The sequence below is a fragment of the Salmo trutta genome, chromosome 21 (genome assembly GCF_901001165.1).
Source record: "Salmo trutta chromosome 21, fSalTru1.1, whole genome shotgun sequence".
NCBI lineage: Eukaryota > Metazoa > Chordata > Actinopteri > Salmoniformes > Salmonidae > Salmo > Salmo trutta.
Genome location: NC_042977.1, coordinates 29,735,642 through 29,760,345, shown reverse-complemented (window position 1 = coordinate 29,760,345; position 24,704 = coordinate 29,735,642). Strand labels below are relative to the sequence as shown.

Below are 24,704 nucleotides of genomic sequence, written 5' to 3'. Positions count from 1 at the left end.
GGATTTTAATGATTTGTATGTATATATATATATATATATATATATATATGTATATATATATATATATATATATATATATATATATATATATATATATACACTCTTTACTATTATTTTTTACATTTTTTTACTCAAATCATTTGTGGGGGGATACAAACTATTGATAACACAGTATGTTATCAATATACTTTAAAATGACTAAAACCAAATTGAAACTGTGTAGAATTGATAATGGACCTACAATCATACAGAAACTTGACTGTGTCCAGCTCGCTTCGCTAATAATCACTGAAATGAAAGGCAGTCAGGGAGCATTGACAATTCCCCAAACTATGGATAGAGAAAAGAAACTGCACATTTTCACAGCGAGAAATATAACACATTTTCAATGCAGCCCCCCGAACCTCGTTGAATACTGAATGCGGCCCCAGGGGCAAAACACATTTGACACCCCTGCTTTAATGCATATCAGTGCATAATAAGCCAAGCCCATGGTACAAATCTTACATAATCTCTATTTTTAGCTTGAATGTTGAGATGAACAAAAATATAGGCATCATTTAACATCAATAACTTGAATATAATGGGATAAATTAATGCATATGAGACCCAACAGAAAAACGAGACACTCTTTGGCTTAAAATGTAAACTATTAGAGAAAAATAAGGGCTTTTTGACAGGTCCCACACTTCTCTGGTACAATAATTTTGTATGTCCCGTTTGGAAACCTTGACCTACTGAACTATGAATTAGATAAAGAATTGACAATCCCAGTAAAAAAAAGCTTTATCAAAGATAGACACATTTTCTCACCTGAACAATTAATACATCACCCACCACAACATTTGAATGTTTAGAAAAATATTTCACTCCTTTCAAATACTGATTCGATTCCATGATTTCATTATTTTTATTCAATTTCTTCTTCTGTAATCAAGTATCTTCAACTCAATCATTAATTCACACTGTATCAATGAATCATATTTAGGATTATATACTATCTGGTAATCGTGATAATAAAAACTAAAAGTGTTATAAAAGAGTTGTTATCAAACAAGGGGTAGAATTCCTGTATTTCAGACCAGAAGAGAGCACCAGTACCTCTATCTCTCTATCTCTTTCTCTCCCTGGATTGTTGCTTTATTGACTAAAAAGAAATCCCCTTTAAACCCACAGTGTACAGTATGTTATCAAGCTGATGTGAAGTTGTTTTTCTACGCTATAGTACTGGTCTCAACGTATTTCTCAGTGACAGATATTTTCTTCTCTTGCACCACAGCGGTGTGGCTGCTGCTACAGGGTGCAACTGTGGGCGTGGTGGTGACTTTGACAGCAGTAGCAGAGGCCTCGTTTGACCCCGCCGTGCCACACAGGGAGCTGGAGCTCAACGAGGAAGCACCACTCTGACCTCTCACTTCTACACTATGACATTTGACCTCTAACCCCTGGCCTCTCTGCAGCATGGTGACCTGGGCAGCCCCTAAGCCTGTGCTGCACCCTGCTGCCGAGTCTGACCCAGACCCGCTCTCAACAACCAGCACTTTCCTGGACCCGGACAGGCTTCCCTGTGAGAAGTTTCCTCCTGGCGATAGATGGCCTTTTCCGATCATGGTCTGGTCTGCCCCCTGTAGAACCTGGCCTCCCCGTGTAATGGTTTGGCTCGTCTCTGTAATAATGTGACCTCCCCCGATAATAGTGTGGCCCGCTCCCTGTAAGACCTGGCTTGCGCCCATAACAACATGACCTTGTCCTTCCTCACTACCACCTGCTCCTACCTGCCTCTCCAGTAAAATCATGCCCTGAGCACCATGGAGCCCTTCTACCTGCACCACCCCCTGACCCATCCCTACCCCCACCTGGCTTACCGCCTGCTGGGCACGGACATAACCACCTCCCCCTCTCTGCTCCACCAGCACCAACTGGGGCTGGGGCTCCACCATGTACATGGTGGGGGCAGCGGTGTAGTACATAGGGGGCTGCTGGATGAAGAGGGTCTTGTTGGGCATCACCTTGTTCTCCTGAACCTTGCAGATGGTGGCTGATCCTTGGGCCCGAGTAACAAGGTTCTCCTGTAGGGGTGTGGAGGAGGTGGAGGTGGTGGATGAGGTGTTCAGGGTGTTGACATTGAGAGCTGTTTCTCTATTGACCTCTGTGTGGGTGGATGTGGTGGGCCTAGGTCTAGGGGATGACACAGACATGTTGACAGTCCCCGCCTCCATAGCTATCGACCCCTGGCAGATCTTGGCCAGGGTCTTGAACTTGGGCCCCAGGTCGTTGAGGAAGTCCAGGTCGTCATCGGCCCCCAGTAGGCTGCAGCAGCCAACAGAGCCTACTGGTGACCCCTGACCTTCGTAGTCGTAGATCAGTAGGTCATCTCTCTGTTGGTCGTTCTGCGCAGCATGATTGGCCTTCTGTAAAGGTCATATGATAATATACTGTATCTGTTCCTAACACATTTAATCAAAATGGCTACAATAACACTGCCCTCAACTCCTATGTCAAAGGAGTAATCCAAGAAGTTCACTTTCACCGACTCAGTATAATCTCAATACTAATGCATACACACTTTTAGTGGTCTTCAAACGATCATGATCTAAGATACTCACTGCAGAGTAGTACTCCTCTAGGACTCCCTCGGAGAGAGCGACCCCATCATAAGCTCCAGCTCCATATCTGGAGAAGTGTTCATGTCCAGTCATGGTTCCTATACCCACGCCGTAGTTCACCTTCACTCTGCCACTGAGCTGGTGGGAGCCATGGGAATGTTTGTGCTCCCATGTGTTTATTGCGGATGGGGTGAAGCCGTCCCCGAACACTCCTCCTGCTGATCCTCCTGCAGCCCCTGCATCTCTTATTAATCCCATGTTTGCCAAGTCAAAGACTTTGATGGAGCCATCTATCGCCACAGGAATTTGCAGGAGTGGAACTTCCTGTGAGGGGGAAGGAGTGGGTCAAATTTCAACTTGGAAATGGAACATAATAAATGTACAGTACCAGTCAAAAGTTTGGACACACGTACTCATTCAAGGGTTTTCTTTAATTTGACTATTTTCTACATTGTAGAATAATAGTGAAGACATCAAAACTATGAAATAACGCATATGGAATCAGGTACTAACCAAAAAAGTGTTAAACAAATGTTTTATTTATTTTTATTTCACCTTTATTTAACCAGGTAGGCAAGTTGAGAACAAGTTCTCATTTACAATTGCGACCTAGCCAAGATAAAGCAAATCAGTTCGACAACATACAACAACACAGAGTTACACATGGAGTAAAACAAACATACAGTCAATAATACAGTAGAAAAATAAGTCTATATACAATGTGAGCAAATGAAGTGAGATAAGGGAGGTAAAGGCAAAAAAGGCCATGGTGGCAAATTAAATACAATATAGCAAGTAAAACACTGGAATGGTAGATTTGTAGTAGAAGAAAGTGCAAAGTAGAAATAAATGATGGGGTGCAAAGGAGCAAAATAAATAAAATAAATAAATACAGTAGGGGAAGAGGTAGTTGTTTGGGCTAAATTATAGATGGGCTATGTACAGGTGCAGTGATCTGTGAGCTGCTCTGACAGCTGGTGCTTAAAAATAAAAACATATTTTATATTTGAGATTCTTCAAAGGAGCCACCCTTTGCCTTGATGACAGCTTTGCACACTCTTGGCATTCTCTCAACCAACTTCACCTGGAATGCTTTTTCAACAGTCTTGAAGGCGTTCCCACATATGCTGAGCACTTGTTGGCTGCTTTTCCTTCACTCTGCGGTCCAACTCATCTCAAACCATCTCAATTGGGTTTCAGGTCAGGTGATTGTGGAGGCCAGGTCATCTGATGCAGCACTCCATCACTATCCTTCTTGGTCAAATAGCCCTTATGCAGCCTGGAAGTGTGTTGGGTCATTGGCCTGTTGAAAAACAAATGATAGTCTCACTAAGCCCAAACCAGATGGGATTGGCAGAATGTTGTGGTAGCCATGCTGGTTAAGTGTGCCTTGAATTCTAAATAAATCACAGACAGTGTCACCAGCACCACACCCCCACACCATCACACCTCCTTCTCCATGCTTCACGAGGGGGGACCACACATGTGGACATCAGCCAACAGAGCTGAGCCTCACAAAGACACGGCGGTTGGAACCCAAAATATTTATACCGGTCTAATGTCCATTGCTCGTGTTTCTTGACCCAAAGAAGGATCTTCTTCTTATTGGTGTCATTTAGTAGTGGTTTCTTTGCAGCAATTCAAACATGAAGGCCTGATTCACACAGTCTCCTCTGAACAGTTGGTTGAGATGTGTCCGTTACTTGAACTCTTCGAAGCATTTATTTGGGCTGCAATCTGAGGTGCAGTTAACTCTAATCAACTTATCCTCTACAGCAGAGGTAACTCTGGGTCTTCCTTTCCTGTGGCCAGTTCCATCATAGCGCTTGATGGTTTTTGCGACTGCACTTGAAGAAACTTTCAAAGTTCTTAACATTTTCTGGATTGTCTTAAAGTAATGATGGACTGTCGTTTCTCATTGCTTATTTGAGCTGTTCTTGCCATAATATGGACTTGGTCTTTTACCAAATAGGGCTATCTTCTGTATACCAATCCTACCTTGTCACAACCCAACTGACTGGCTCAAACGCATTAAGAAGGAAAGAAATCCCACAAGTTAACTTTTAACAAGGCACACCTGTTAATTGAAATGCATTCCATGTGACTACCTCATGAAGCTGGTTGAGAGAATGCCAAGAGTGTGCAAAGCTGTCATCAAGGCAAAGGGTTGCTAAATTGAAGAAACTCAAATATAAAATATTATTGATTTATTTAACACTTTTTTTATTGAATATCCGAAACATACAATATACTTGCAGTGGAGCCGCTCAACAACTACACCATACCAGTCATTCAACAGACTCCCATTCAGAGCGACACACAGAAGCATCCAGGGTCAATGCCCTGCTCAAGGGCACATTGACAGATCTCCCACCAGGCCAAAAACGTGAACCCGAACCCTCCAAGATCACCCCACAGTTCCCCAATAGCTGTCCCTCAACCATTCGAGACCCCTCCCACGGTCCCCTCCCAAGAAGAAAAATAAAATAAAAAATACAATTAATTCCATTCCCCACCCCCAAGAACCCCCCAATGCACCAACAACCAAGAGAATGAACTAAAGAGAAAAAATTCAAAGACCGAAGAAATCAGCAATGCCAACTGTATATGTTTGTGTGCAAGTCTGGCATTATTACATGTATGTGTGTGTTCTTGTATGCGTTTATTTGAATGAGAGTGTGTGTATATGCATGTGTACAAACACTTGCACGGCATCAGCCTCAGGCAAACCGGCATTAGTTGTAAAAACACTGCCCCTCAGTGTCATTCAAACATACTTTTAATTATGCTTTATTTACACTTTTTTTTCTTTACTTTTATGTTTGACCATCATTCTATCTCCCGCACAGAAACTCCACTCCCACTTGTCTCCAATTCCACATCCCAACCCTCAGCTTCCCGCAGCCCATCCCATCTATCTCTGCTGGTCTCTCCAGATCTCCTAACAGTACTATTTCTAGGGTAAATTTTAGATCAATGCTATGCATTTTCAGCCATTCCTGAACCTAAGACCAGAAAGAGGCTACCTGAGATCAATACAAAAATAAATGGTCTATTGATTCTGTATCCTCACAACAAAATGTGCAGAGCTTCGATGATTTTATGCCCCAAATATTCAACATTTTGTTGGTGGCAAGAATTCTATATAATAATTTTAGCTGAAAAGCACAAAGTCTTGAATTTCAGACACCCTGTACCATGGAATCGGTACATCAAAAATCTCTTCCCAAATATTTTGCAATCTGTATGGCACAGTTGTCAACATCCTGGTTCTAAAATGAAACTGGTATACTTTCCTATTTATGCTATTTTTATTCCTCTGCCAGTTTTGATCCTTTATATTGGGCAGACAGACCAGTTCCCTACCTCCTCCCACTGCCACCTGCCTCTTCCATTTTTGGGGTAATGATGTAATTGTCACGTCTGATTTGGACTGGCGGATAGGCGGAATCAAATGCAGGAGACAGAGGTGCTGGAGGTGAGTGTCTTTTAATACAACTGACACACACAAACGCCGAAAAGCACAGGGCGCTATACAAAGTTCACGTATTTTGAACTGCGCCCATAAAACACAAAATATAATTACAAGGCGCAAGGAGCGCAGCCGGTAAATCGCTCGACAAAACTGTCGGTAACACAATGTAGACAATAAACAATCCCGCACAAAATCCCAACTGAAAACACACATTAAATAAGTCCCCACTAATGACATACACAAAACAGGTGCGGAACAGACAGACAAAACTAAACGACACAGAAACAATGATCGGTGGCAGCTAATAGGCCGGCGACGACGACCGCCGAGCGCCGCCCGACCGAGGAGGGGCACCACTCTCGTTGGAACCTGTGACAGTAATCAATTGGTTGTACTCTTGGATTGAGCAGACCTTCCCGTACAATTCTGAACTTCATGAATGTCATAACTCTACCATTCCAATGTACAATATCATTTAAGAACAATATACCCGTTTCAAACATCTTTCCCATAAATACAGGTATTTTATCAACCAGCACATTTCCTGGTTGATAAACAATTGAAATTGTTGCCAGCTCTGCAATGCTTGTTTGAAAAAGAGAGATACTTTGAAAAAAGTATAATTTTCAATTCATCGAAAATGAGACATGGCAATCTGCACAAAGGCAAAAAGGCATTTTTTTAACAATGGGTGAGCTTTTCTTAGTAATCTACTTGAGAACCATTTAGGGTTCAAGTAAAACTTTTGAATAAGTGAAGCTTTTAGAGAGAAGTTTAGTGCTTTTATATTTAATAATCTCAACCCACCCAATTTATATTCATTATATAGATAGGCACATTTTATTTTGTCTGGTTTAGCATCCAAGATGAAGCAAAATAGTTTTTGCTCATATGATTTGAAAAACGAATCATCGGGAGTAAGCAGCGCCATAAGTAAGTGAGTAAACTGAGAAATGACTAAGGAGTTAATTAGGGCAATTTTTCCATAAATAGACAGGTATTTACCTCTCCATGGTTGCAGGATCTTGTCTATTTTACAAGTTTTCTATTCAAATTCATTGTGAAGAGCTTATTTACATATTTTGTGATATGAATACCAAGTATGTCTACTTCACCATCAGCCCATTTTATAGGTAAACTGCAGGGTAATGTAAAAGTTGTATTTTTTAAAGATCCAATACGTAATACTGTACACTCATAATTAGGTTTTAGTACAGAAAGGTTATCTAGATCTTCAATGAGACAATGCAGGGATCTAGCTTGCAGACTTAATATAAAACTTGAGTCATCAGCATACATGGACACCTTTGTTTTTAATCCTTGGATTTCTAATCCTCTAATGTTGTTATTGGATCTGGTTTTAATAGCTAGCATTTCGATGGCCATAACAAATAGATATGGTGACAGTGGACACCCTTATTTAACTCCTCTTGACAATTCAAAACTCTCTGAGAAGTAGCCGTTATTTACTATTTTACACCTGGGGTTGCTATACATTATTTTAACCAGTTTTATAAGAGAATCACCGAAATTAAAAAAATCCAGGCATTTATAAATAAAATCCATTCTTACTTTATCAAATGCCTTTTCAAAATCCGCTATAAATACCAGGCCTGGCTTCTTAGATGTTTCATGATGTTCTATTATTTCTAGTAGTTGTTGTATATTATCTCCAATGTATCGTCTATGTAAAAAACCTGTATGATCAGGATGATCAATACCTGGTAAAAACCCTTTTAATTTCGAGTGCTATGCATTTCGCTAGAATTTTTGCATCACAACATTAAAGTGTAAGGGGCCTCCAGTTTTTTAGATAGACTGGGTCTTTTATATTTGCCATCTGGGTCTTTTTTTAATTAATAGAGAATTCAGACCTTCCTGCTGAGTACCTGACAGACTACCATTTCTATAGGAGTAGTTAAAACAATCTAACAATAGAGCCTTTAGTGTATCAAAAAACGCTTGATATACCTCCACCGGTATGCCATCAAGCCCTGGGGTTTTTCCAGACTGAAAGGATCTAATAGCCTCAAAAAGTGTTTCCTCTGTAATTTGGCCGTCGCACTGATCTTTCTGTACATTTGTTAATTTTCAATTTTTTATATTATTTGGAAAGAATTCCTTACCGTAATCTTCATTCAGTGGGAGAGGACGAGATAGAAAAGAGAACATATGCCTAAAATAATTAGCTTCCTCTAAAAATATAAACACTGGAATTGTGAAGCAGTGTGTTCATATCCACTTCATATCCACTTCATTTTTACAGTTCCCATACTTTCTTTTTTTCGTAACCTGAAGTCCCTGTAGAATTTAGTACAGCCATGGTGTTATGGAGCTGTCTCGGAATAGCTGCCCATCTATAAAGAGTTTGTCCACAATGAGAAAGGCACGCATACCCTTCTCCCTTTGTTGCCTTTGTACCAGATACAGTCTCTTACGACGTTCGTTTATCTCCCTTGGTCACTGAGACGAATTTGATCTCTTTAAGCTCCCTTCCTCTGCTTTTGATCAGCTCCTTTTGTTGGTAGTGTTGAAATTTTGCGATGATCGGTCGGGGACACTTGGTCTTGTCGCTCCGAGCTCCAAGTCTGTGTACTTGGTGGACAGCCACCTTGTTTACAGTCTCTATAGGAAGTTCCAAGGCGGATTGCATGAATTCTCTGATCGTGCCCTCTGGATTATTGGATGCGTCCTCAGGAATCCCATAAAATCAAATATTTTCACGCATGCTACAACTTTGTATGTCTAGTAGCGACTCCTTCATCACCCTGTTTTCCCTGAGTAGACAATCCATGTTGGAATTGTGGATTTTTACCTTGGCTGTGAGTGCCTTGTTTTCTCCTTGGAGCGTGAGAATTTCACTCTGGCTAAACTCCCCCTCAGCCCTGCTACCTCCTCACACAACTTTTCCAGTGTTGCATGGATTCCAGCCAGAGCACGTGCCTCTACTTCAACGGTAAGTAAATCATCTGTGTCTGTAGATGAATCTGTTTTACTTCTTTTTGTTGGGTTAAAGTTATTTTGTGAGGTAGTCGGCTCTTTCCATGATGGAGTATGTTGTTCCTCCATAAGCTTTTGGTACTCGGTGATTTCCCTCAGGATCTCCTTGGTATCCAGGTTGGCACTTTACTGCAACCAGTTGATTTACGAAAAGATAACAATGAGTCTTTCCCATGATGACAACAGGTGTCTGTAGTACAGCCAGCTAGCACTCGCGGAATCCACCCAAAAATGGAACACAAACTTGCAGTCCCAGCCGTAAAGGCTAACCGCGTCGTGGAATCCTTAGCAACAAAACTTTAGTTCTGATTAAAATGTATTTAATGAAAATGTTTTAATATAAACAACAAACCGAGTGTAGACAGTACAATGTTCTGTTGCGCTCTCTGATTACGTATCTCATGATGTATCTGTATACCAACTCAGCCAACTTATTGGCTGAAACGCATTAAGAAGGAAAGAAATTCCACAAATTAGCTTTTAACAAGGCACACCTGTTAACTGAAATGCATTCCAGGTGATTACCTCATGAAGCTGGTTGAGAGAATGCCAAAAGTGTGCAAAGCTGTCATCAAGGCAAAGGGTTGCTACTTTGAAGAATCTCAAATATAAAATATATTTTGATTTGTTTAACCTCTACGGGCTAGGGGGCAGCATTGAGAATTTTGGAAAAAATATGTGCCCATTTTTAACTGCCTCCTACACCAACTCAGAAGCTAGAATATGCATATTATTGTTCAGGTTTGGATAGAAAACACCCTAAAGTTTCTAAAACTGTTTGAATGGTGTCTGTGAGTATAACAGAACTCCTATGGCAGGCAAAAACCTGAGAAGGTTTCATGCAGGAAGTACCCTGTCTGACAAGGTGTTGTTGTTCTTGCTTCTGTTTATTTCAAGAGTCAGGATCTTAGCTGTAACGTGACAATTCCTAGGGCTCCAATAGGCTCTCAGAACCCGGGAAAAACCTGAACGATGACGAGGCAGCCTCAGGCTGAAACACATTATCTCCTTTTCCAAGTGTCGCATCAGAGGACAATAGAATTAGGCGCGTGCGCGATTCGACCCCGTGGAGTATTTACCTTCGGCTGTTTAGCTAATTGCAGATTCCCGGTCGGAATATTATCGCTTTTCTACGAGATAAATTGCATAAAAATTGATTTTAAACAGCGGTTGACATGCTTCGAAGTACGGTAATGGAATATTTAGAAATGTTTTGTCACGTTCTGCGCCATGCGTGCGACCGTGATTTAGCATTCTGATAGTGTCTAGAACGCACGAACAAAACGCCGCTGTTTGGATATAACGATGGTTTATTTGGGACCAAACCTACATTTGTTATTGAAGTAGAAGTCCTGGGAGTGCATTATGACGAAGAACAGGAAAGGTAAGACCATTTTTCTTATAGGAAATGTGATTTTGGTGAAGGCTAAACTTGCCGGGTGTCTAAATAGCTAGCCCGTGATGGCTGGGCTATGTACTTAGAATATTGCAAAATGTGCTTCATCCGAAAAGCTATTTTAAAATCGGACATATCGAGTGCATAGAGGAGTAATGTATCTATAATTCTTAAAATAATTGTTATGCTTTTTGTGAACGTTTATCGTGAGTAATTTAGCAAATTGTTAGTAAATTCCCCGGAAGTTTGCGTTGGTATGCTTTTTCTGAACGTCACATGCTAATGTAAAAAGCTGGTTTTTGATATAAATATGAACTTGATTGAACAGACATGCATGTATTGTATAACATAATGTCCTAGGTGTGTCATCTGATGAAGATCATAAAAGGTTAGTGCTGCATTTAGCTGTGGTTTGGGTTTTTGTGACATTATATGCTAGCTTGAAAAATGGGTGTCTGATTATTTCTGGCTGGGCACTCTCCTGACATAATCTAATGTTTTGCTTTCGTTGTAAAGTCTTTTTGAAATCGGACAGTGTGGTTAGATTAACGAGAGTCTTGTCTTTAAATAGCTGTAAAATAGTCATATGTTTGAGAAATTGAAGTAATAGTATTTCAAACGTTTTAAAAATCGCGCCACTGGATTCAACTGGCTGTTACGTACGTGGGACGAATTCGTCCCGCCGGTCCCATATAGGTTAACACTTTTTTGGTTACTACATGATTCCATATGTGTTATTTAATAGTTTTGATGTCTTCACTATTATTCTACAATGTAGAAATTAGTAAAAATAAGGAATGACCCTTGAATGAGTAGGTGTGTCCAAACTTTTGACTGATACTATATGTTCAAAGATCATTCTTATTTACAAACTCTAGAACAGTTTGATGTCATCCATTGGCAGTGCCATCATGTATAAAATACCTTGTCTTCTCCTTGTCCCTCGGTGTGATATGGAATCATGTGTTCTTTAGTGTCAAACGGCATGGCCTTAAAGTCACCTATGGACGCCACTCCTCCACACAGACAGAACAGCAGCAGGAGGGGCACCACTGTAAACACACATTCCAAATTTCAACTAATGTTCACAAAACACAAAGCCCAAGACATGCTGTTAGGTGAGAGGTCTGAATGCCTTGGGACAAAGGGTTGTAGACATAACCCATCAATAGCTATGTTTACATTACCTTGTCTAGTGATTTGTTGTCAACATTTCAAAAGTTAGAATATAAAATTGATGCGACCATTGCATGCTATTGTGTGTTTCCATTTAACTATCTTGAGTCAATAAAAACAGCTAAACGTAATGACGTCACACCTAAAAAATCTATACTCTTAGAAAAAAAGGTGCTATCTAGAACCTCAAAGGGTTCTTCAGCTGTCATAGGATAACCCTTTGACAAACCCTTTTTGGTTCCAGGTAGAACCCTTTTGGTTCCAGGTAGAACCCTTTTTAGTTCCAGGTAAAACCCTTTTGAGTTCCATGTAGAACCCTTCTACAAGGAACCCTACAAGGAACCCAAAAGAGTTCTACCTGGAACCAAAAAGGTTCCTACCTGGAACCAAAAGGGTTATCGTATGGGGACAGCTGAAGAACCTATTTTGAACCCTTCTTTGTAATAGTGTACAGTGTTGAATAAAAAAAAGGGGTGTTTCCATTTTCCATTTAGGCAAATTGCACATTAGGCCTAATAAATTGGTGACAGTAGCTTATGCCCTCTATCTGTTTCATGTTTCAGGTAGCCCGCGAAAGCCAGAATGAACAGAATGCATTCATTTACAAACATTTGCTAAATTCAAACAATTATCCTGTGCATGGTCCGTGCCATGGTGAAACTTGCACTCCTGTAAATCTGAAATAATTGGATGGTGAAACTTTCTAGCCAATCATAAAAGCAAGGCGAAACAATTCAGGCATTCTTGAAAGTCAGGACAATCCTTGTCCTGCAAAGAAAACATAATTTTCATAGTTGAAAAAAATGGCTTAAGCAAGAAGTATGCTTTTAGAATGAAATGTGGGGTGGAGTTTTATAGAAGCGTGATGACATCACTGTCCCGATCGTCGTTTAAATAACTAGACCAAAGCGCAGCGTGCGTAGAGTTCCACATATTTATTTTAGTGAAACTTCAAAGCAACAAATAAATAAACGAATGTGCCGTTCGTAGCGCACATAGCACTAAACAAAAACAATATCCCACAACGCAGGTGGGAACCCTGAGGGCTCTCTATGGTCAGGGCGTGACAGTACCCCCCCAAAGGTGCAGACTCCGACTGCAAAACCTGAACCTGGATGGGGAGGGTTAGGGTGGGCAACTAGCATCGGTGGCGGCTCCGGTGCGGGACGTAGCATCCGCTTATGCGGATCCGCATGAAGCTGGGCTGAACGCCATGCCCGGACTGGGCACAGAAGCAGAGGAAGTCTCCGGCCATGGAGCGGGACTGGACGCCGTGCCTGGACTGGGCACCGGCGCAGAGGACTCAGGGCTGGTGACACACTCTTCAGGGCGAGTGCGGGGAGCTGGCACAGGATGTACCGGGCTGGGAAGGCGCACTGGATGCCTGGTGCGTGGAGCCAGCACAGGTTTCACCGGACTGATGACACGCTCTTCAGGGCGAGTGCGGGGAGCCGGCACAGGACGTACCGAGCTGGGGAGGCGCACTGGAGGCCTGGTGCATGGAGCCGGCAAGGTTTCACCGGACTGATGACACGCTCTTCAGGGCGAGTGCGGGGAGCCGGCACAGGACGTACCGGGCTGGGAAGGCGCACTGGAGGCCTGGTGCGTGGAGCCGGCACAGGTTGAACCGGACTGATGACACACTCTTCAGGGCGAGTGCGGGGAGCCGGCACAGGACGTACCGGGCTGGGAAGGCGCTCTTCAGGGCGAATGCGCTGCAGAATACACCTAACCAACATCTCTCTCCGATATCCCTCCTCACACTACTCCATCGACTCCCCGACGGTCTCTGGCTCTGGCTCTCCTCGGCTCGACCGACCGCCCCTTGTGCCCCCCCCAAAAAAATCTTGGGGTTTCTGTGGCCGCGGACCACGGCGTCGTCGCTGTCCTCCTATGCTCCAGCTCTCCTTTTTGGTCCTGTAGTGGTGGGATATTCTGTCACGTTCGTCGTAAGAATGAGCGGACCAAAGCGCAGCGTGAGTAGAGTTCCACATATTAATTGAGGTGAAACTTCAAACAACAAATAAATAAACGAACATGCAGTTCGTAGCGCACATAGCACTAAACACAAACAATATCCTACAACGCAGGTGGGAAAAGGACCACACTAAGTATGATCCCCAATTAGAGGCAACGATCATCAGCTGCCTGCAATTGGGAACCATACTCACACCAACATAGAAATTAAAGACTAGAACACCCCCTAGTCATGCCCTGACCTAAAACACCATAGAGAACCCCGAGGGCTTTCTATGGTCAGGGCGTGACAATCAAGTGCATCGCATACCTTCAAAATGATTCAACAATCATAATTTACTCAAAAAACACTGTTTCCTTCATCATTTGTCGCAATAAAGAAAGTTGGACAAAATAAAAATCCACCCCTGTAGAACGGATAAAAATGTTGTCAATCTTTAGAAAATGTCTCCTACATGTATATCTGCCATTTCCATTACACATGTCAACATATATTTTTTTGCGACATTGCTTTTGTCGAATAAACCTGGGTCAATGGAAACCTGCCTAGTGACTTGTCTTACCCAACTTACTAATCACTCAAAACATGTTGAAATAGGTTACTCAGCAGCATTATGAAGCAGTCTCTCCTTCCTAGCTCTTTATCAAATAGGCAGTTTGAGGAAGCCAACAGAGTATGAAGTTAACAGAGGGCTTACTCACGCAGCAACAGCAGGAGGCCCAGAAGGAGCAGCAGGATGGCAGATGCTCCTAATGTGACGTCCTTGTCCGTCTCCCTGGCAAAGCAGACCTTATTGACCTGATCACAGGTACACACAACCACGTTCAGAATCTGGATGTCTGCACAGGCCTTCCCCTGCTGGTCACTGATCTCCACAGCAACCTTGTAGTGACCTGGCCACATGTGGGCATGGTCTCGTAAAATGGCAGTGGTACCTAAAATAAATATGAGAGACAAAACAAACATGAATTATACAAATCTAGAAATCAAATCTATCCACCAATTCCATTCAAACACACCACAATACGTAATTTAATTTTAGTTTACGACTGCTCTCTAAAACACATTCTATCAGGCTCAACAAAATAAAGCCAAAACAGCCCCTTGATGAAGCTTTCCATACTGTCTTTCTGCTTCCTAAACCCCAAGTTTAGGAAGCAGATAGTTATGTTACCATTGAGGTGCTCCACTGTCCACTTCTGTTTGCTGTCCCCCTGAATCACTCTGAACTTGAAGGGAGCTCCGTTGGGGAAGGTGTCCCCATCCACAGCCTTGACATACACAGCAGTGTCCCCCAGGCACATGGTCGTAGCCGTAGCTGTCAGTATGGGACAGTGGTCGTTAAAGTCCTCCACCTGGATAGCTATTGTCCCTGTGGCTGTTTTGGATGGCAGATCTGGACACCAAAAGAAAATACAGAATTACATACAGACTTGACTTATTCTCTTTTAGCTCCAAGTGGAGCAAAGGTCCTAGAGTGCATCTTCAGTGACCAATGTTCTGGACAGATTTCTTGACTTCTTGATATCTTACAGAATGGCATGAGGACAAATTGATTATTAGTATGGGTACTTGCCGGTTGTGATGGCTATTATCTTGGCGTAGTATGTTCCATTGACCAGGTATTTGGACTCCCGATCAGGCACTTTGTTCAGCTTGATCTCTGCTGTCTTTTCATCGATGATCAGCCAGTTGTCTACATCGGATTTTTTGGCATACCTGAGTAAATGATAATGACAAGAGCACACAATTAGGATCAACTAAATTATCCTTTAGTAAGATGGAGATTAACATAACAGAAAATCACATCACATAATATTTACTCTGATAAAACAATATGAAAACATCTGGGACCTCACCTAACATTGGTAGCAGTCAGTAGTGTGTCACTGTCAATGGCTGCGTAGGTGGTGATGACCTTGTTAATGGTGACTGTGGTGGAGTCCTCAGAGATGGTCACCACTTTAACCATTGGCTGGAATTTGGGGCCCTCTTTCTGGTTGATCACGTTGATCTTGATGGGGTAGGTCTTACCACTGCCCGTCATACCCCCGCCTGCAACCCCTCCTCCTCCTATCCCTCCACTCGTAGAGGAGGAGCCAAAGTAGTACACTGCTTTGTTGGAAACACTTACGGCAAGGTTGAGCACTTTCAGCTCCTCGTAGTCCAGTGCCTTTAGATTCAAACAGCAAGGATAAACAGTAGAATGAGTCAAGTGATACCAACAATGTTGGAATATTATGAGAATTGAGAAGACTAGTAGTTACAAGACACTGAGGCTGGAATTACATTTAAAAGAAAATGTTCTATATGCTTTTTATTAAATTCAAGCCTGAGTCAATCTTCAATCATAGCCCATACCTTGGTTATCATAATAATGCCTTCGTTGGTCTTGGAGTCTGTAGTGATAGTGAAGTAGCCGGCTTCGTTGCCTGTGATGATGGTGAACACAGCCAGCCAGTTGTCAGTGTACATCAGGTCCAGATCAGTGGCTTTGATCCTCAGCACCTCCACATTGACCGTGTTCTCCAACACACTCCCCTCGTACTGAAAACACATTCACACATCAAAAGTTCATACATCCCAGCAACATATTGCAGTGAATTTCGGGTGTCCAGCAACTGTCAAGCCAACACGTTAGCCATTGCGCCAAGAGATCTGAACTTCTCGACGAGGCTGCTAGGTTATGGTTGCTACAATATAATAAATATAAAAACACTATTATACTGAATAGAGATCAGAAAAGTGGTGAGAGGTTGAGTTCTTACAGATTCTTTCTCCAGGGTGGGGATGTTGTCGTTGATGTCCAGGATTTTAATGACCACCTGTCCTGTTCCTGAGTTTCCACCCATTGCTCCGTTCATGTCTGAGCCTTTTACAGTCAGGATGTAGGTGTCTTGGGTCTAGACAATCAAGAAATATAATAGAGCTTATAGTTAGTTACTTATTGTTGTAGATATCAACATTATTGGCTGTGAAAGTGTCAATGCATACAATGCATACAGTGCTGTGGTCACTTTTGCGAGCAGGCCTTTCTAAGCGACCTGGCCCGGGTATCCTGGAAGGATATTGACCTCATCCAGTCAGTCGAGGATGCCTGGTCGTTCTTTAAAAGTAACTTCCTCACCATCGTAAATAAGCATGCCCCTTTCAAAAAATGTAGAACTAAGAACAGATATAGCCCTTGGTTCACTCCAGACCTGACTGCCCTTGACCAGCACAAAAACATCCTGTGGCGGACTGCAATAGCATCGAATAGTCCCCGCGATATGCAACTGTTCAGGGAAGTCAGGAACCAATACACGCAGTCAGTCAGGAAAGCAAAGGCTAGCTTTTTCAAACAGAAATTTGCATCCTGAGGCTCTAACTCCAAAACGTTTTTGGACACTGTCAAGTCCATGGAGAACAAGAGCACCTCCTCCCAGCTGCCCACTGCACTGAGGCTTGGTAACATGGTCACCACCGATAAATCCATGATAATCGAAAATTTCAACAAGCATTTCTCTACAGCTGGCCATGCTTTCCTCCTGGCTATCCCAACCTCAGGCAACAGCTCCCCCCCCCACAGCTACTTGCCCGAGCCTCCCCAGCTTCTTCTTCACCCAAATCCAGATAGCTGATGTTCTGAAAGAGCTGCAAAACCTGGACCTGTACAAATTAGCTGGGCTAGACAATCTGGAACCTATCTTTCTAAAACTATCCGCCGCCATTGTTGCAACCCCTAATTACCAGTCTGCTCAACCTGTCTTTCGTGTCGTCCGAGATCCCTAAAGATTGGAAAGCTGCCGCGATCATCCCCCTCTTCAAAGGGGGTGACACTCTAGACCCAAATTGCTATAGACCTATATCCATCCTGCCCTGCCTCACTAAAGTCTTCGAAAGCCTAGTTAATAAACAGGTCACTGACCATTTCGAATCCTACCGTACCTTCTCCACTGTGCAATCCGGTTTCCGAGCTGGTCACGGGTGCACCTCAGCCACGCTCAAGGTACTAAACGATATCATAACCGCCATCGATAAAAGACAGTACTGTGCAGCTGTCTTCATCAACCTGGCCAAGGCTTTCGACTCTGTCAATCACCATATTCTTATCGGCAGACTCAACAGCCTTGGTTTCTCAAATGACTGCCTCGCCTAGTTCACCAACTACTTTGCAGACAGAGTTCAGTGTGTTAAATCGGAAGGCCTGTTGTCCGGACCTCTGGCAGTCTCTATGGGGGTGCCACAGGGTTCAATTCTTGGACCGACTCTTTTCTCTGTATATATCAATGATGTCGCTCTTGCTGCGGGTGATTCCCTGATCCACCTCTATGCAGACGACACCATTCTGTATACTTCTGGCCCTTCTATGGGCACTGTGTTAACTAACCTCCAAACGAGCTTTAATGCCATACAACTCTCCTTCCGTGGTCTCCAACTGCTCTTAAACACTAGTGAAACCAAATGCATGCTTTTCAACCGTTCACTGCCTGCACCCGCCCGCCCGACTAGCATCACTACCCTGGACGGTTCTGACCTAGAATATGTGGACACTACAAATACCTAGGTGTCTGGCTAGACTGTAAACTCTCCTTCCAGACTCATATTAAACATCTCCAATCCAAAATCAAATCTAGAATCGGCTTTCTATTTCGCAACAAAGCCTCCTTCACTCACACCGCCAAACTTACCCTAGTAAAACTGACTATCCTACCGATCCTCAACTTCGGCGATGTCATCTACAAAATAGCTTCCAATACTTAACTCAGCAAACTGTATGCAGTCTATCACAGTACCATCTGTTTTGTTACCAAAGCCCCTTATATCACCCACCACTGCGACCTGTATGCTCTAGTCGGCTGGCCCTCGCTACATATTCGTCGCCAGACCCACTGGCTCCAGGTCATCTATAAGTCTATGCTAGGTAAAACTCTGCCTTATCTCAGCTCACTGGTCACGATAACAACACCCACCCGCAGCACACGCTCCAGCAGGTATATCTCACTGGTCATCCCCAAAGCCAACCCCTCCTTTGCCCGCCTTTCCTTCCAGTTCTCTGCTGCCAGTGACTGGAACGAATTGCAAAAATCGCTGAAGCTGGAGACTTATTTCTCCCTCACTAACTTTAAACATCAGCTATCTGAGCAGCTAACCGATCGCTGCAGGTGTACATAGTCCATCTGTAAATAAGCCACCCAATCTACCTACCTCATCCCCATACTGTTTTTATTTACTTTCTGCTCTTTTGCACACCAGTATCTCTACTTGCACATCATCATCTGCTTATTTATCACTCCAGTGTTAATCTGCTACATTGTAATTACTTCGCTAACATGGCCTATTTATTGCCTACATCATCACGCCATTTGCACACACTGTATATAGACTTTCTTTTTTTCTATTGTGTTATTGAATGTACGGTTGTTTATTCCAACTCTCTGTTGCTGCTTGTGTCGCACTGCTTTGCTTTATCTTGGCCAGGTCGCAGTTGTAAATGAGAACGTGTTCTCAACTAGCCTACCTGGTTAAATAAAGGTGAAATAAAAATAAATAAAAACATAGATGCACAGTACACTGTATAATAGTATACCAAGGTATCTCTCTCACCTCTCTGTCCAGCGTAGTCTGGCGAACCATGATCTCTCCAGTCTGGTAGTTGATGGCGAACATGCTATCTGAAGAACTCTTCTGCACTATGCTATAGTAAATCTGAGAGTGTAGCGTGTTCACTTCATCCGCATCTGTGGCTAAAACTTTCATGACAACGGTTTCTGGAATTCACCAAGGGAATAGTTACTTATGCAGTACACCAGTACTACTACTGTACTATTACTATTACCACTACTACTATTACCACTACCCCCACTATCACTATCACTACCACTACTACTACAGATGTAGGATCTTAATATGAGCCAGTTTGCTACAGCAGGAAAATAATCCTGCAGCAAAAGGAAATGTGAATTATTATGAATGCACATTTTAATGAATGCACATTTTATAATGAATGCACATTTTTGTAGGGGTTCATACATTTTTCATTAGGTCATTAGGTCAAATAGAGTCTGACATTTCAAAGTGGACATTACAAACTTTAGAAGCCTTTTTAAAACTCAAATACACTAAACGTTTGAATTTGCTGCTGTGAAGGTAAAATTCTCAGCAACAAAAGTGATCAAATTAAGATCCTACATCTGTACTACTACGACGCCGATGACTACTACTACTATTACTGTATCACTTCTGTGACTATTTCACTGATTACACTGGTAATAACACTACTACTACAACAGCTACAGCTTGAACCATTACCACTACTCTGGCTGCTAATTCTCATCAAGTTTGATAGAAACATTTAAAATAATTGGAACATGCCTGCAGCACTGGACTCATTAACGGATCCAGATTGGCCAAAAACGAACACTGGTTGGCAGTCATTCTGGTCCTCAACGGAAATACGCAGGTCAATGTCCTTCTCTGCTTTGCTTCCATTGTTGTATGTCGCTACTCCAAGTAACTAACAGAGAGACCATGTTAGAACATCAGACATTCATTAATTTCTTACATGTTGAGCACAAGCATTCCATGCCTTGGATTAGGTTTTAGTGGGTAGCTTACGTGGTAGGAAGGTATCTTCTCTCTGTCCAGAATGCCATTGATTCTGACCATGCCTGTATTTGGGTTGACAGTGAATAGGCTCCTGGGGTTTTGGTCTGCACCGATCCCTGTCAGTGAGTAAGTCACCTTTGACGTGTACTGCTCATCAGAGCGAATCTGTCACAAAAGTTGTAGAAAAGAGATACAGGCAGAATGTGTTGTTGAAAGAGTTATTTTACGCTGTTGCTACTCTCTGTTATTATCTATGAATAGTGACTTTAATAACTCTACCTACATGTACATATTACCTCAATTACTTCGACTAACCGGTGCCCCCGCACATTGACTCTGTACCGGTAACCCCTGTATAAAGCCTCGCTATTGTAATTTTACTGCTGCTCTTTAATTATTTGTTACTTTTATTTCTTATTTTTTACTTATCTATTTATTTAGATTTTTTTATTTTACTTAGCAGGTATTTTTCTTAAAACTGCATTGTTGGTTAAGAGCTTGTAATTAAGCATTTCACTACACCTGTTGAATTCGGCGCATGTGACAAATAACATTTAATTTTATTTTGATTTGTTTTGTTTTTAGACTAAACCATTGCTCAGTGACTGTAGGTATGACCGCACATTGGACTGTATCTCTGAGCAGCTTGTTCCTAACATATAAATAACAAACATAACGATTACACAGGTATTCCTTCACTTTAGAGTACAACATCTGGCTGACACAGATATACTGTATGCAACCAACCTGATCAGTAGAAAGCAAGACAACATTCAGCACTTCTTTGGTTCAAACTACGGACTTCGACAAACTTTCAAAGTGCTAATTTTGACTAAACGCTAAAGCCATGTATCTTCATGGATCTTATTATGCATGATTCATTCTAGACAGACAACTGACTTATCCGATGTGTAGCCTAAAGAGCTATGCCATGCTCAGACTTTTTCATGTCTCATGGTTGTCAGAAACATCTGAATCACTCCATGAGTTAGAGTAAGACGTATAGGATCAGATCATACCTTTGCGATGTACTCTTGGCTGGTGTAATCTACATTCTCCTTCAACCTCTTAGGAGGAATGATCCATTCTCTCTTCTGTCTTCTCAGCTTTAGCCCACCGCCTTCTGCTGCCACCACACATAAAAACTGCAGAAAACACAAAAGAAAAAACACAGCATTATAATATTGACTCACCACGAAGGCCTAGGGGGTTTATGCTAATGTGATAATAACACCGTAATAACACTGCATTGCTTCTAAATAACTCACAACTGCAGACTACAAGTTGTACAATAGCTTACACATTGAGTGTACAAAACATTAGTAACATATTGTTAATATTGAGTTGCACCCCCTTTTTAGCCTTAATTCGTCACAGCATGGACTCTACAAGTTGTTGAAAGCGTTCCACAAGGATGCTAGCCCATGTTGACTCCAATGCTTCCCATAGACAGTTGTGTCAAGTTGTCTGGATGTCCTTTGTGTGGTGGACCATTATTGATGCACACGGGAAACTGTTGAGCGTGAAAAACTGCATTGCAGATCTTGACACACTCAAACCAGAGCGCCTGGCACCTACTACCATACCCCGTTCAAAGGTACTTAAATATGTTGTCTTGCACATTCACCCTCTGAATGGCACACATACACAATCCATGTCTCAAAAAACCTTCTTTAACCTGTCTCTTCCCCTTCATCTACACTGATTGAAGTGGATTTAACAAGTGATATCATTAAGGGATCCTGGTCAGTCTATGTCATGGAAAGAGCAGGTGTTCCTAATGTTTTGTGCACTCAGTGTAAGTTCTAGCACAATAGTTATAGCTATGTTTAAATATCAGGTCATGATTGTTTCCTCAGTGTCTGTACCACAGATTAATGGATTTAGTGCCTTCAGTATTCGCACATTGTTACGGCAAGACAATGTAAAACCAGGAGTAGAAATATGTTTAACAAGTCACAAAATATGTTGAATGGTTTCACTGATAGCAATGATAGTGTTTAACATGATTTTTGAATGACTAGCTCATCTCTGTACCCCACACATACAATTATGTGTAAGGTCCCTCAATCGAGCAGTGAATTTCAAACACATATTCAACCACCAAGACCAGGGAGGTTTTCCAATTCCTTGCAAAAAAGCAGACATTGAATATCCCTTTGAGCATGGTGAAGCTATTAATTAACATGTGGATGGTGTATCAATACACACAGTCACTACAAAGATACAGGCATCCTTTCTAACTCAGTTGCCAGCCAGGAAGGAAACCACTCAGGGATTTCAATGAGTCCAATGGTGACTTTAAAATACTTAAGAGTTTAACAGCTGTGATAGGAGAAAACTGAGGATGGATCAACAACACTGTAGTTACTCCACAATACTAACCTAAATGACAGAGTGAAAAGAAGGAAGCCTGTAGAGAAAAAAAATATTCAAAAACATTCATCCTGTTTGCAATAAGGCACTAAAGTAAAACAACAAAAAATATGGCAAAACAATTAACTTTATGTCCTGAATACAAAGCATTATGTTTGGGGCTAATCCAACACAACATCACTTAGTACCACTCTTCATATTTTCAAGCATGGTGGTGGCTGCATCATGTTATGGGTATGCTTGCCATCGGCAAGGACTAGGGAGCTTTTATAGGATAAAAATAAATGAAATAGAGCTAAGCACAGGCAAAGTCCTATAGGAAAACCAAGTTCAGTCTGCTTTCCAACAGACACTGGAAGACAAATGCACCTTTCAGCAGGACAATAACCAAAAACACAAGTCCAAATCTACACTGGAGTTGCTTATCAAGATGACATTGAATGCTCCTGAGTGGCCTATTTACAGTTTTGTCTTAAATCAGCTTGAAAATATATGCCAAGACTTGAAAATGGCTGTCTACCAATGATCAACAAACAACTTGACAGAGATTGAAGAATTTTATAAAGAATAATGTGCAAATATTGTACAATATTACCCAGAAAGACTTGGCTTTTGTGATTTTAACATATATTGACTCAGGGTGTAAATACCTGTGTAAATGACATTTCAATAAAATTGTAGAAATTTCTAAAAACATGTTTTCACTTTGTCATTATGCGTTATTGTGTGTTGATGGGCGAGATTTATTAAGAAATAGATTAATCCATTTTGAATTCAGGCTGTAACACAACAACATGTGGAATAAGTATGAATACTTTCTGAAGGCCTAATGTGTAGTTTCATGCCAAGGCAAATTATAATTGCATGTTTATGCCAATTCATGATCAAAGACATATGACAGGCATACTTAGAACTGAAAAGTATAACGCTTTAAGCTATTAATAGTTTTCGTTCACTGTCACAACGACAGGAAGCTGTATATGATAAATTAGTTTTCTTCTGTATGCAGAAGACCCAATGAAAATATTGAACAAATCAATTTCACAACATTTAAACTAGGAGAAAGTTGTCATAGTGATATCAGTGTCGATTTTAGCTGTTGATAGATATCCTATTCAGTGACATTCTCTAAAATCGGAGCTAAGTATTTCACCAGCTGTTCTTTCACTGACAATGACCAGACGTGTTCAGACTTTCTCTAGGCAAATGACCACTGGGCACCATTTCGCAGCTAAACTGTTTTTGTTCTCAATCTCATGTTGTCCGTAATCGGTGTTGCACGCGAAATATGAACGGGAGAGTAATAAAATAGCGACATATGAAGTACATTTTCTCTTCAGATAAGTGAAGGTTACAATCCTAAAAAGAAAACTGTAAATTCATTCGATAAAAACTGTTTTTTCGACATTGTCATTGAGATGCTCACATCGAGGCAGCCTGAGAAGTGTCACACCTAAAAAAAAAAAAAAACGGGCCGTTATTGCTCGTGTAGCCTTTACCTAATTACCAGCACATGTTACAAAATGAAAAATAAGATTTTTTGACTCACCGTTAGTATGAACGGCAATAATAAAACAGTGGCTGTGGCTACACGGGCCATTACAAAGATTGTTGACTAAGGTAAAGGTAAAATGTTCCCCTCTTGAAGTGTAGCCTAATTCTTTAAATCTGCTGCTGAGTATTTTCTGTTGTAGCCTATATAAACTTCGGCCTTTTCTAAATTGTAAACTCTTTATTCTTTGATGATACAGACTGCAATAGGCGGCGTCTCTCAAATAGTTTCACCACAGCATCGCTTATAGGCTGATTACAGAAAGGGCGAGGCAAAAGACGAAGCTTGGTTCATTCTCACATAGATGGAATATTTGTGCACAGCTCACATACAGTAGATGGAGTATTTGTGCACAGCTCTGACCGGGAAAGCTATTATTATTGTGTGACAATATAGAATGGATATCACCTTTGAAAACAAATTGGTTTATTTTTCATAGTTGGTCAACAAGATATTTTGCCTTCCAAAATATAAATCATATCAATCATTCAAACTCTCTAAAATATTTGGACTTGATTTTGAATCCAGTTTTCTCTCACTCATGTGTTAAACTTCAC

The 24,704-nt window shown here is 41.6% G+C and overlaps 1 protein-coding gene across 1 annotated transcript; it reads right to left on the bottom strand.

The window, feature by feature from the left end:
* Nucleotides 1–122: 122 nt before the first annotated feature.
* Nucleotides 123–24,455, bottom strand: LOC115157122 (desmoglein-2). Its single transcript, XM_029705097.1, has 14 exons — nt 24,145–24,455; nt 21,239–21,364; nt 20,229–20,384; nt 19,986–20,127; nt 19,218–19,381; nt 16,400–16,534; nt 15,993–16,178; nt 15,491–15,804; nt 15,208–15,350; nt 14,806–15,027; nt 14,333–14,566; nt 11,402–11,529; nt 2,607–2,930; nt 123–2,411 (listed from the first exon to the last, which is right to left on the bottom strand). The coding sequence occupies exons 1-14, from the start codon at nt 24,193–24,195 to the stop codon at nt 1,215–1,217; spliced, it is 3,522 nt and encodes a 1,173-aa protein (XP_029560957.1). The 5' UTR covers nt 24,196–24,455; the 3' UTR covers nt 123–1,214.
* Between the last annotated feature and the right edge of the window lie 249 nt (nt 24,456–24,704).

Excerpts from the sequence above, each read along its gene's own strand:
- LOC115157122 (XM_029705097.1), bottom strand. The coding sequence starts at position 24,195 with ATGGCCCGTGTAGCCACAGCCACTGTTTTATTATTGCCGTTCATACTA. Across the intron at positions 16,179-16,399 it reads CCACCCTGGAGAAAGAATCT|TACGAGGGGAGTGTGTTGGA; the intron begins GTAAGAACTCAA and ends ATGTGTTTTCAG. Across the intron at positions 14,567-14,805 it reads GACAGTGGAGCACCTCAATG|GTACCACTGCCATTTTACGA; the intron begins GTAACATAACTA and ends TATTTATTTTAG.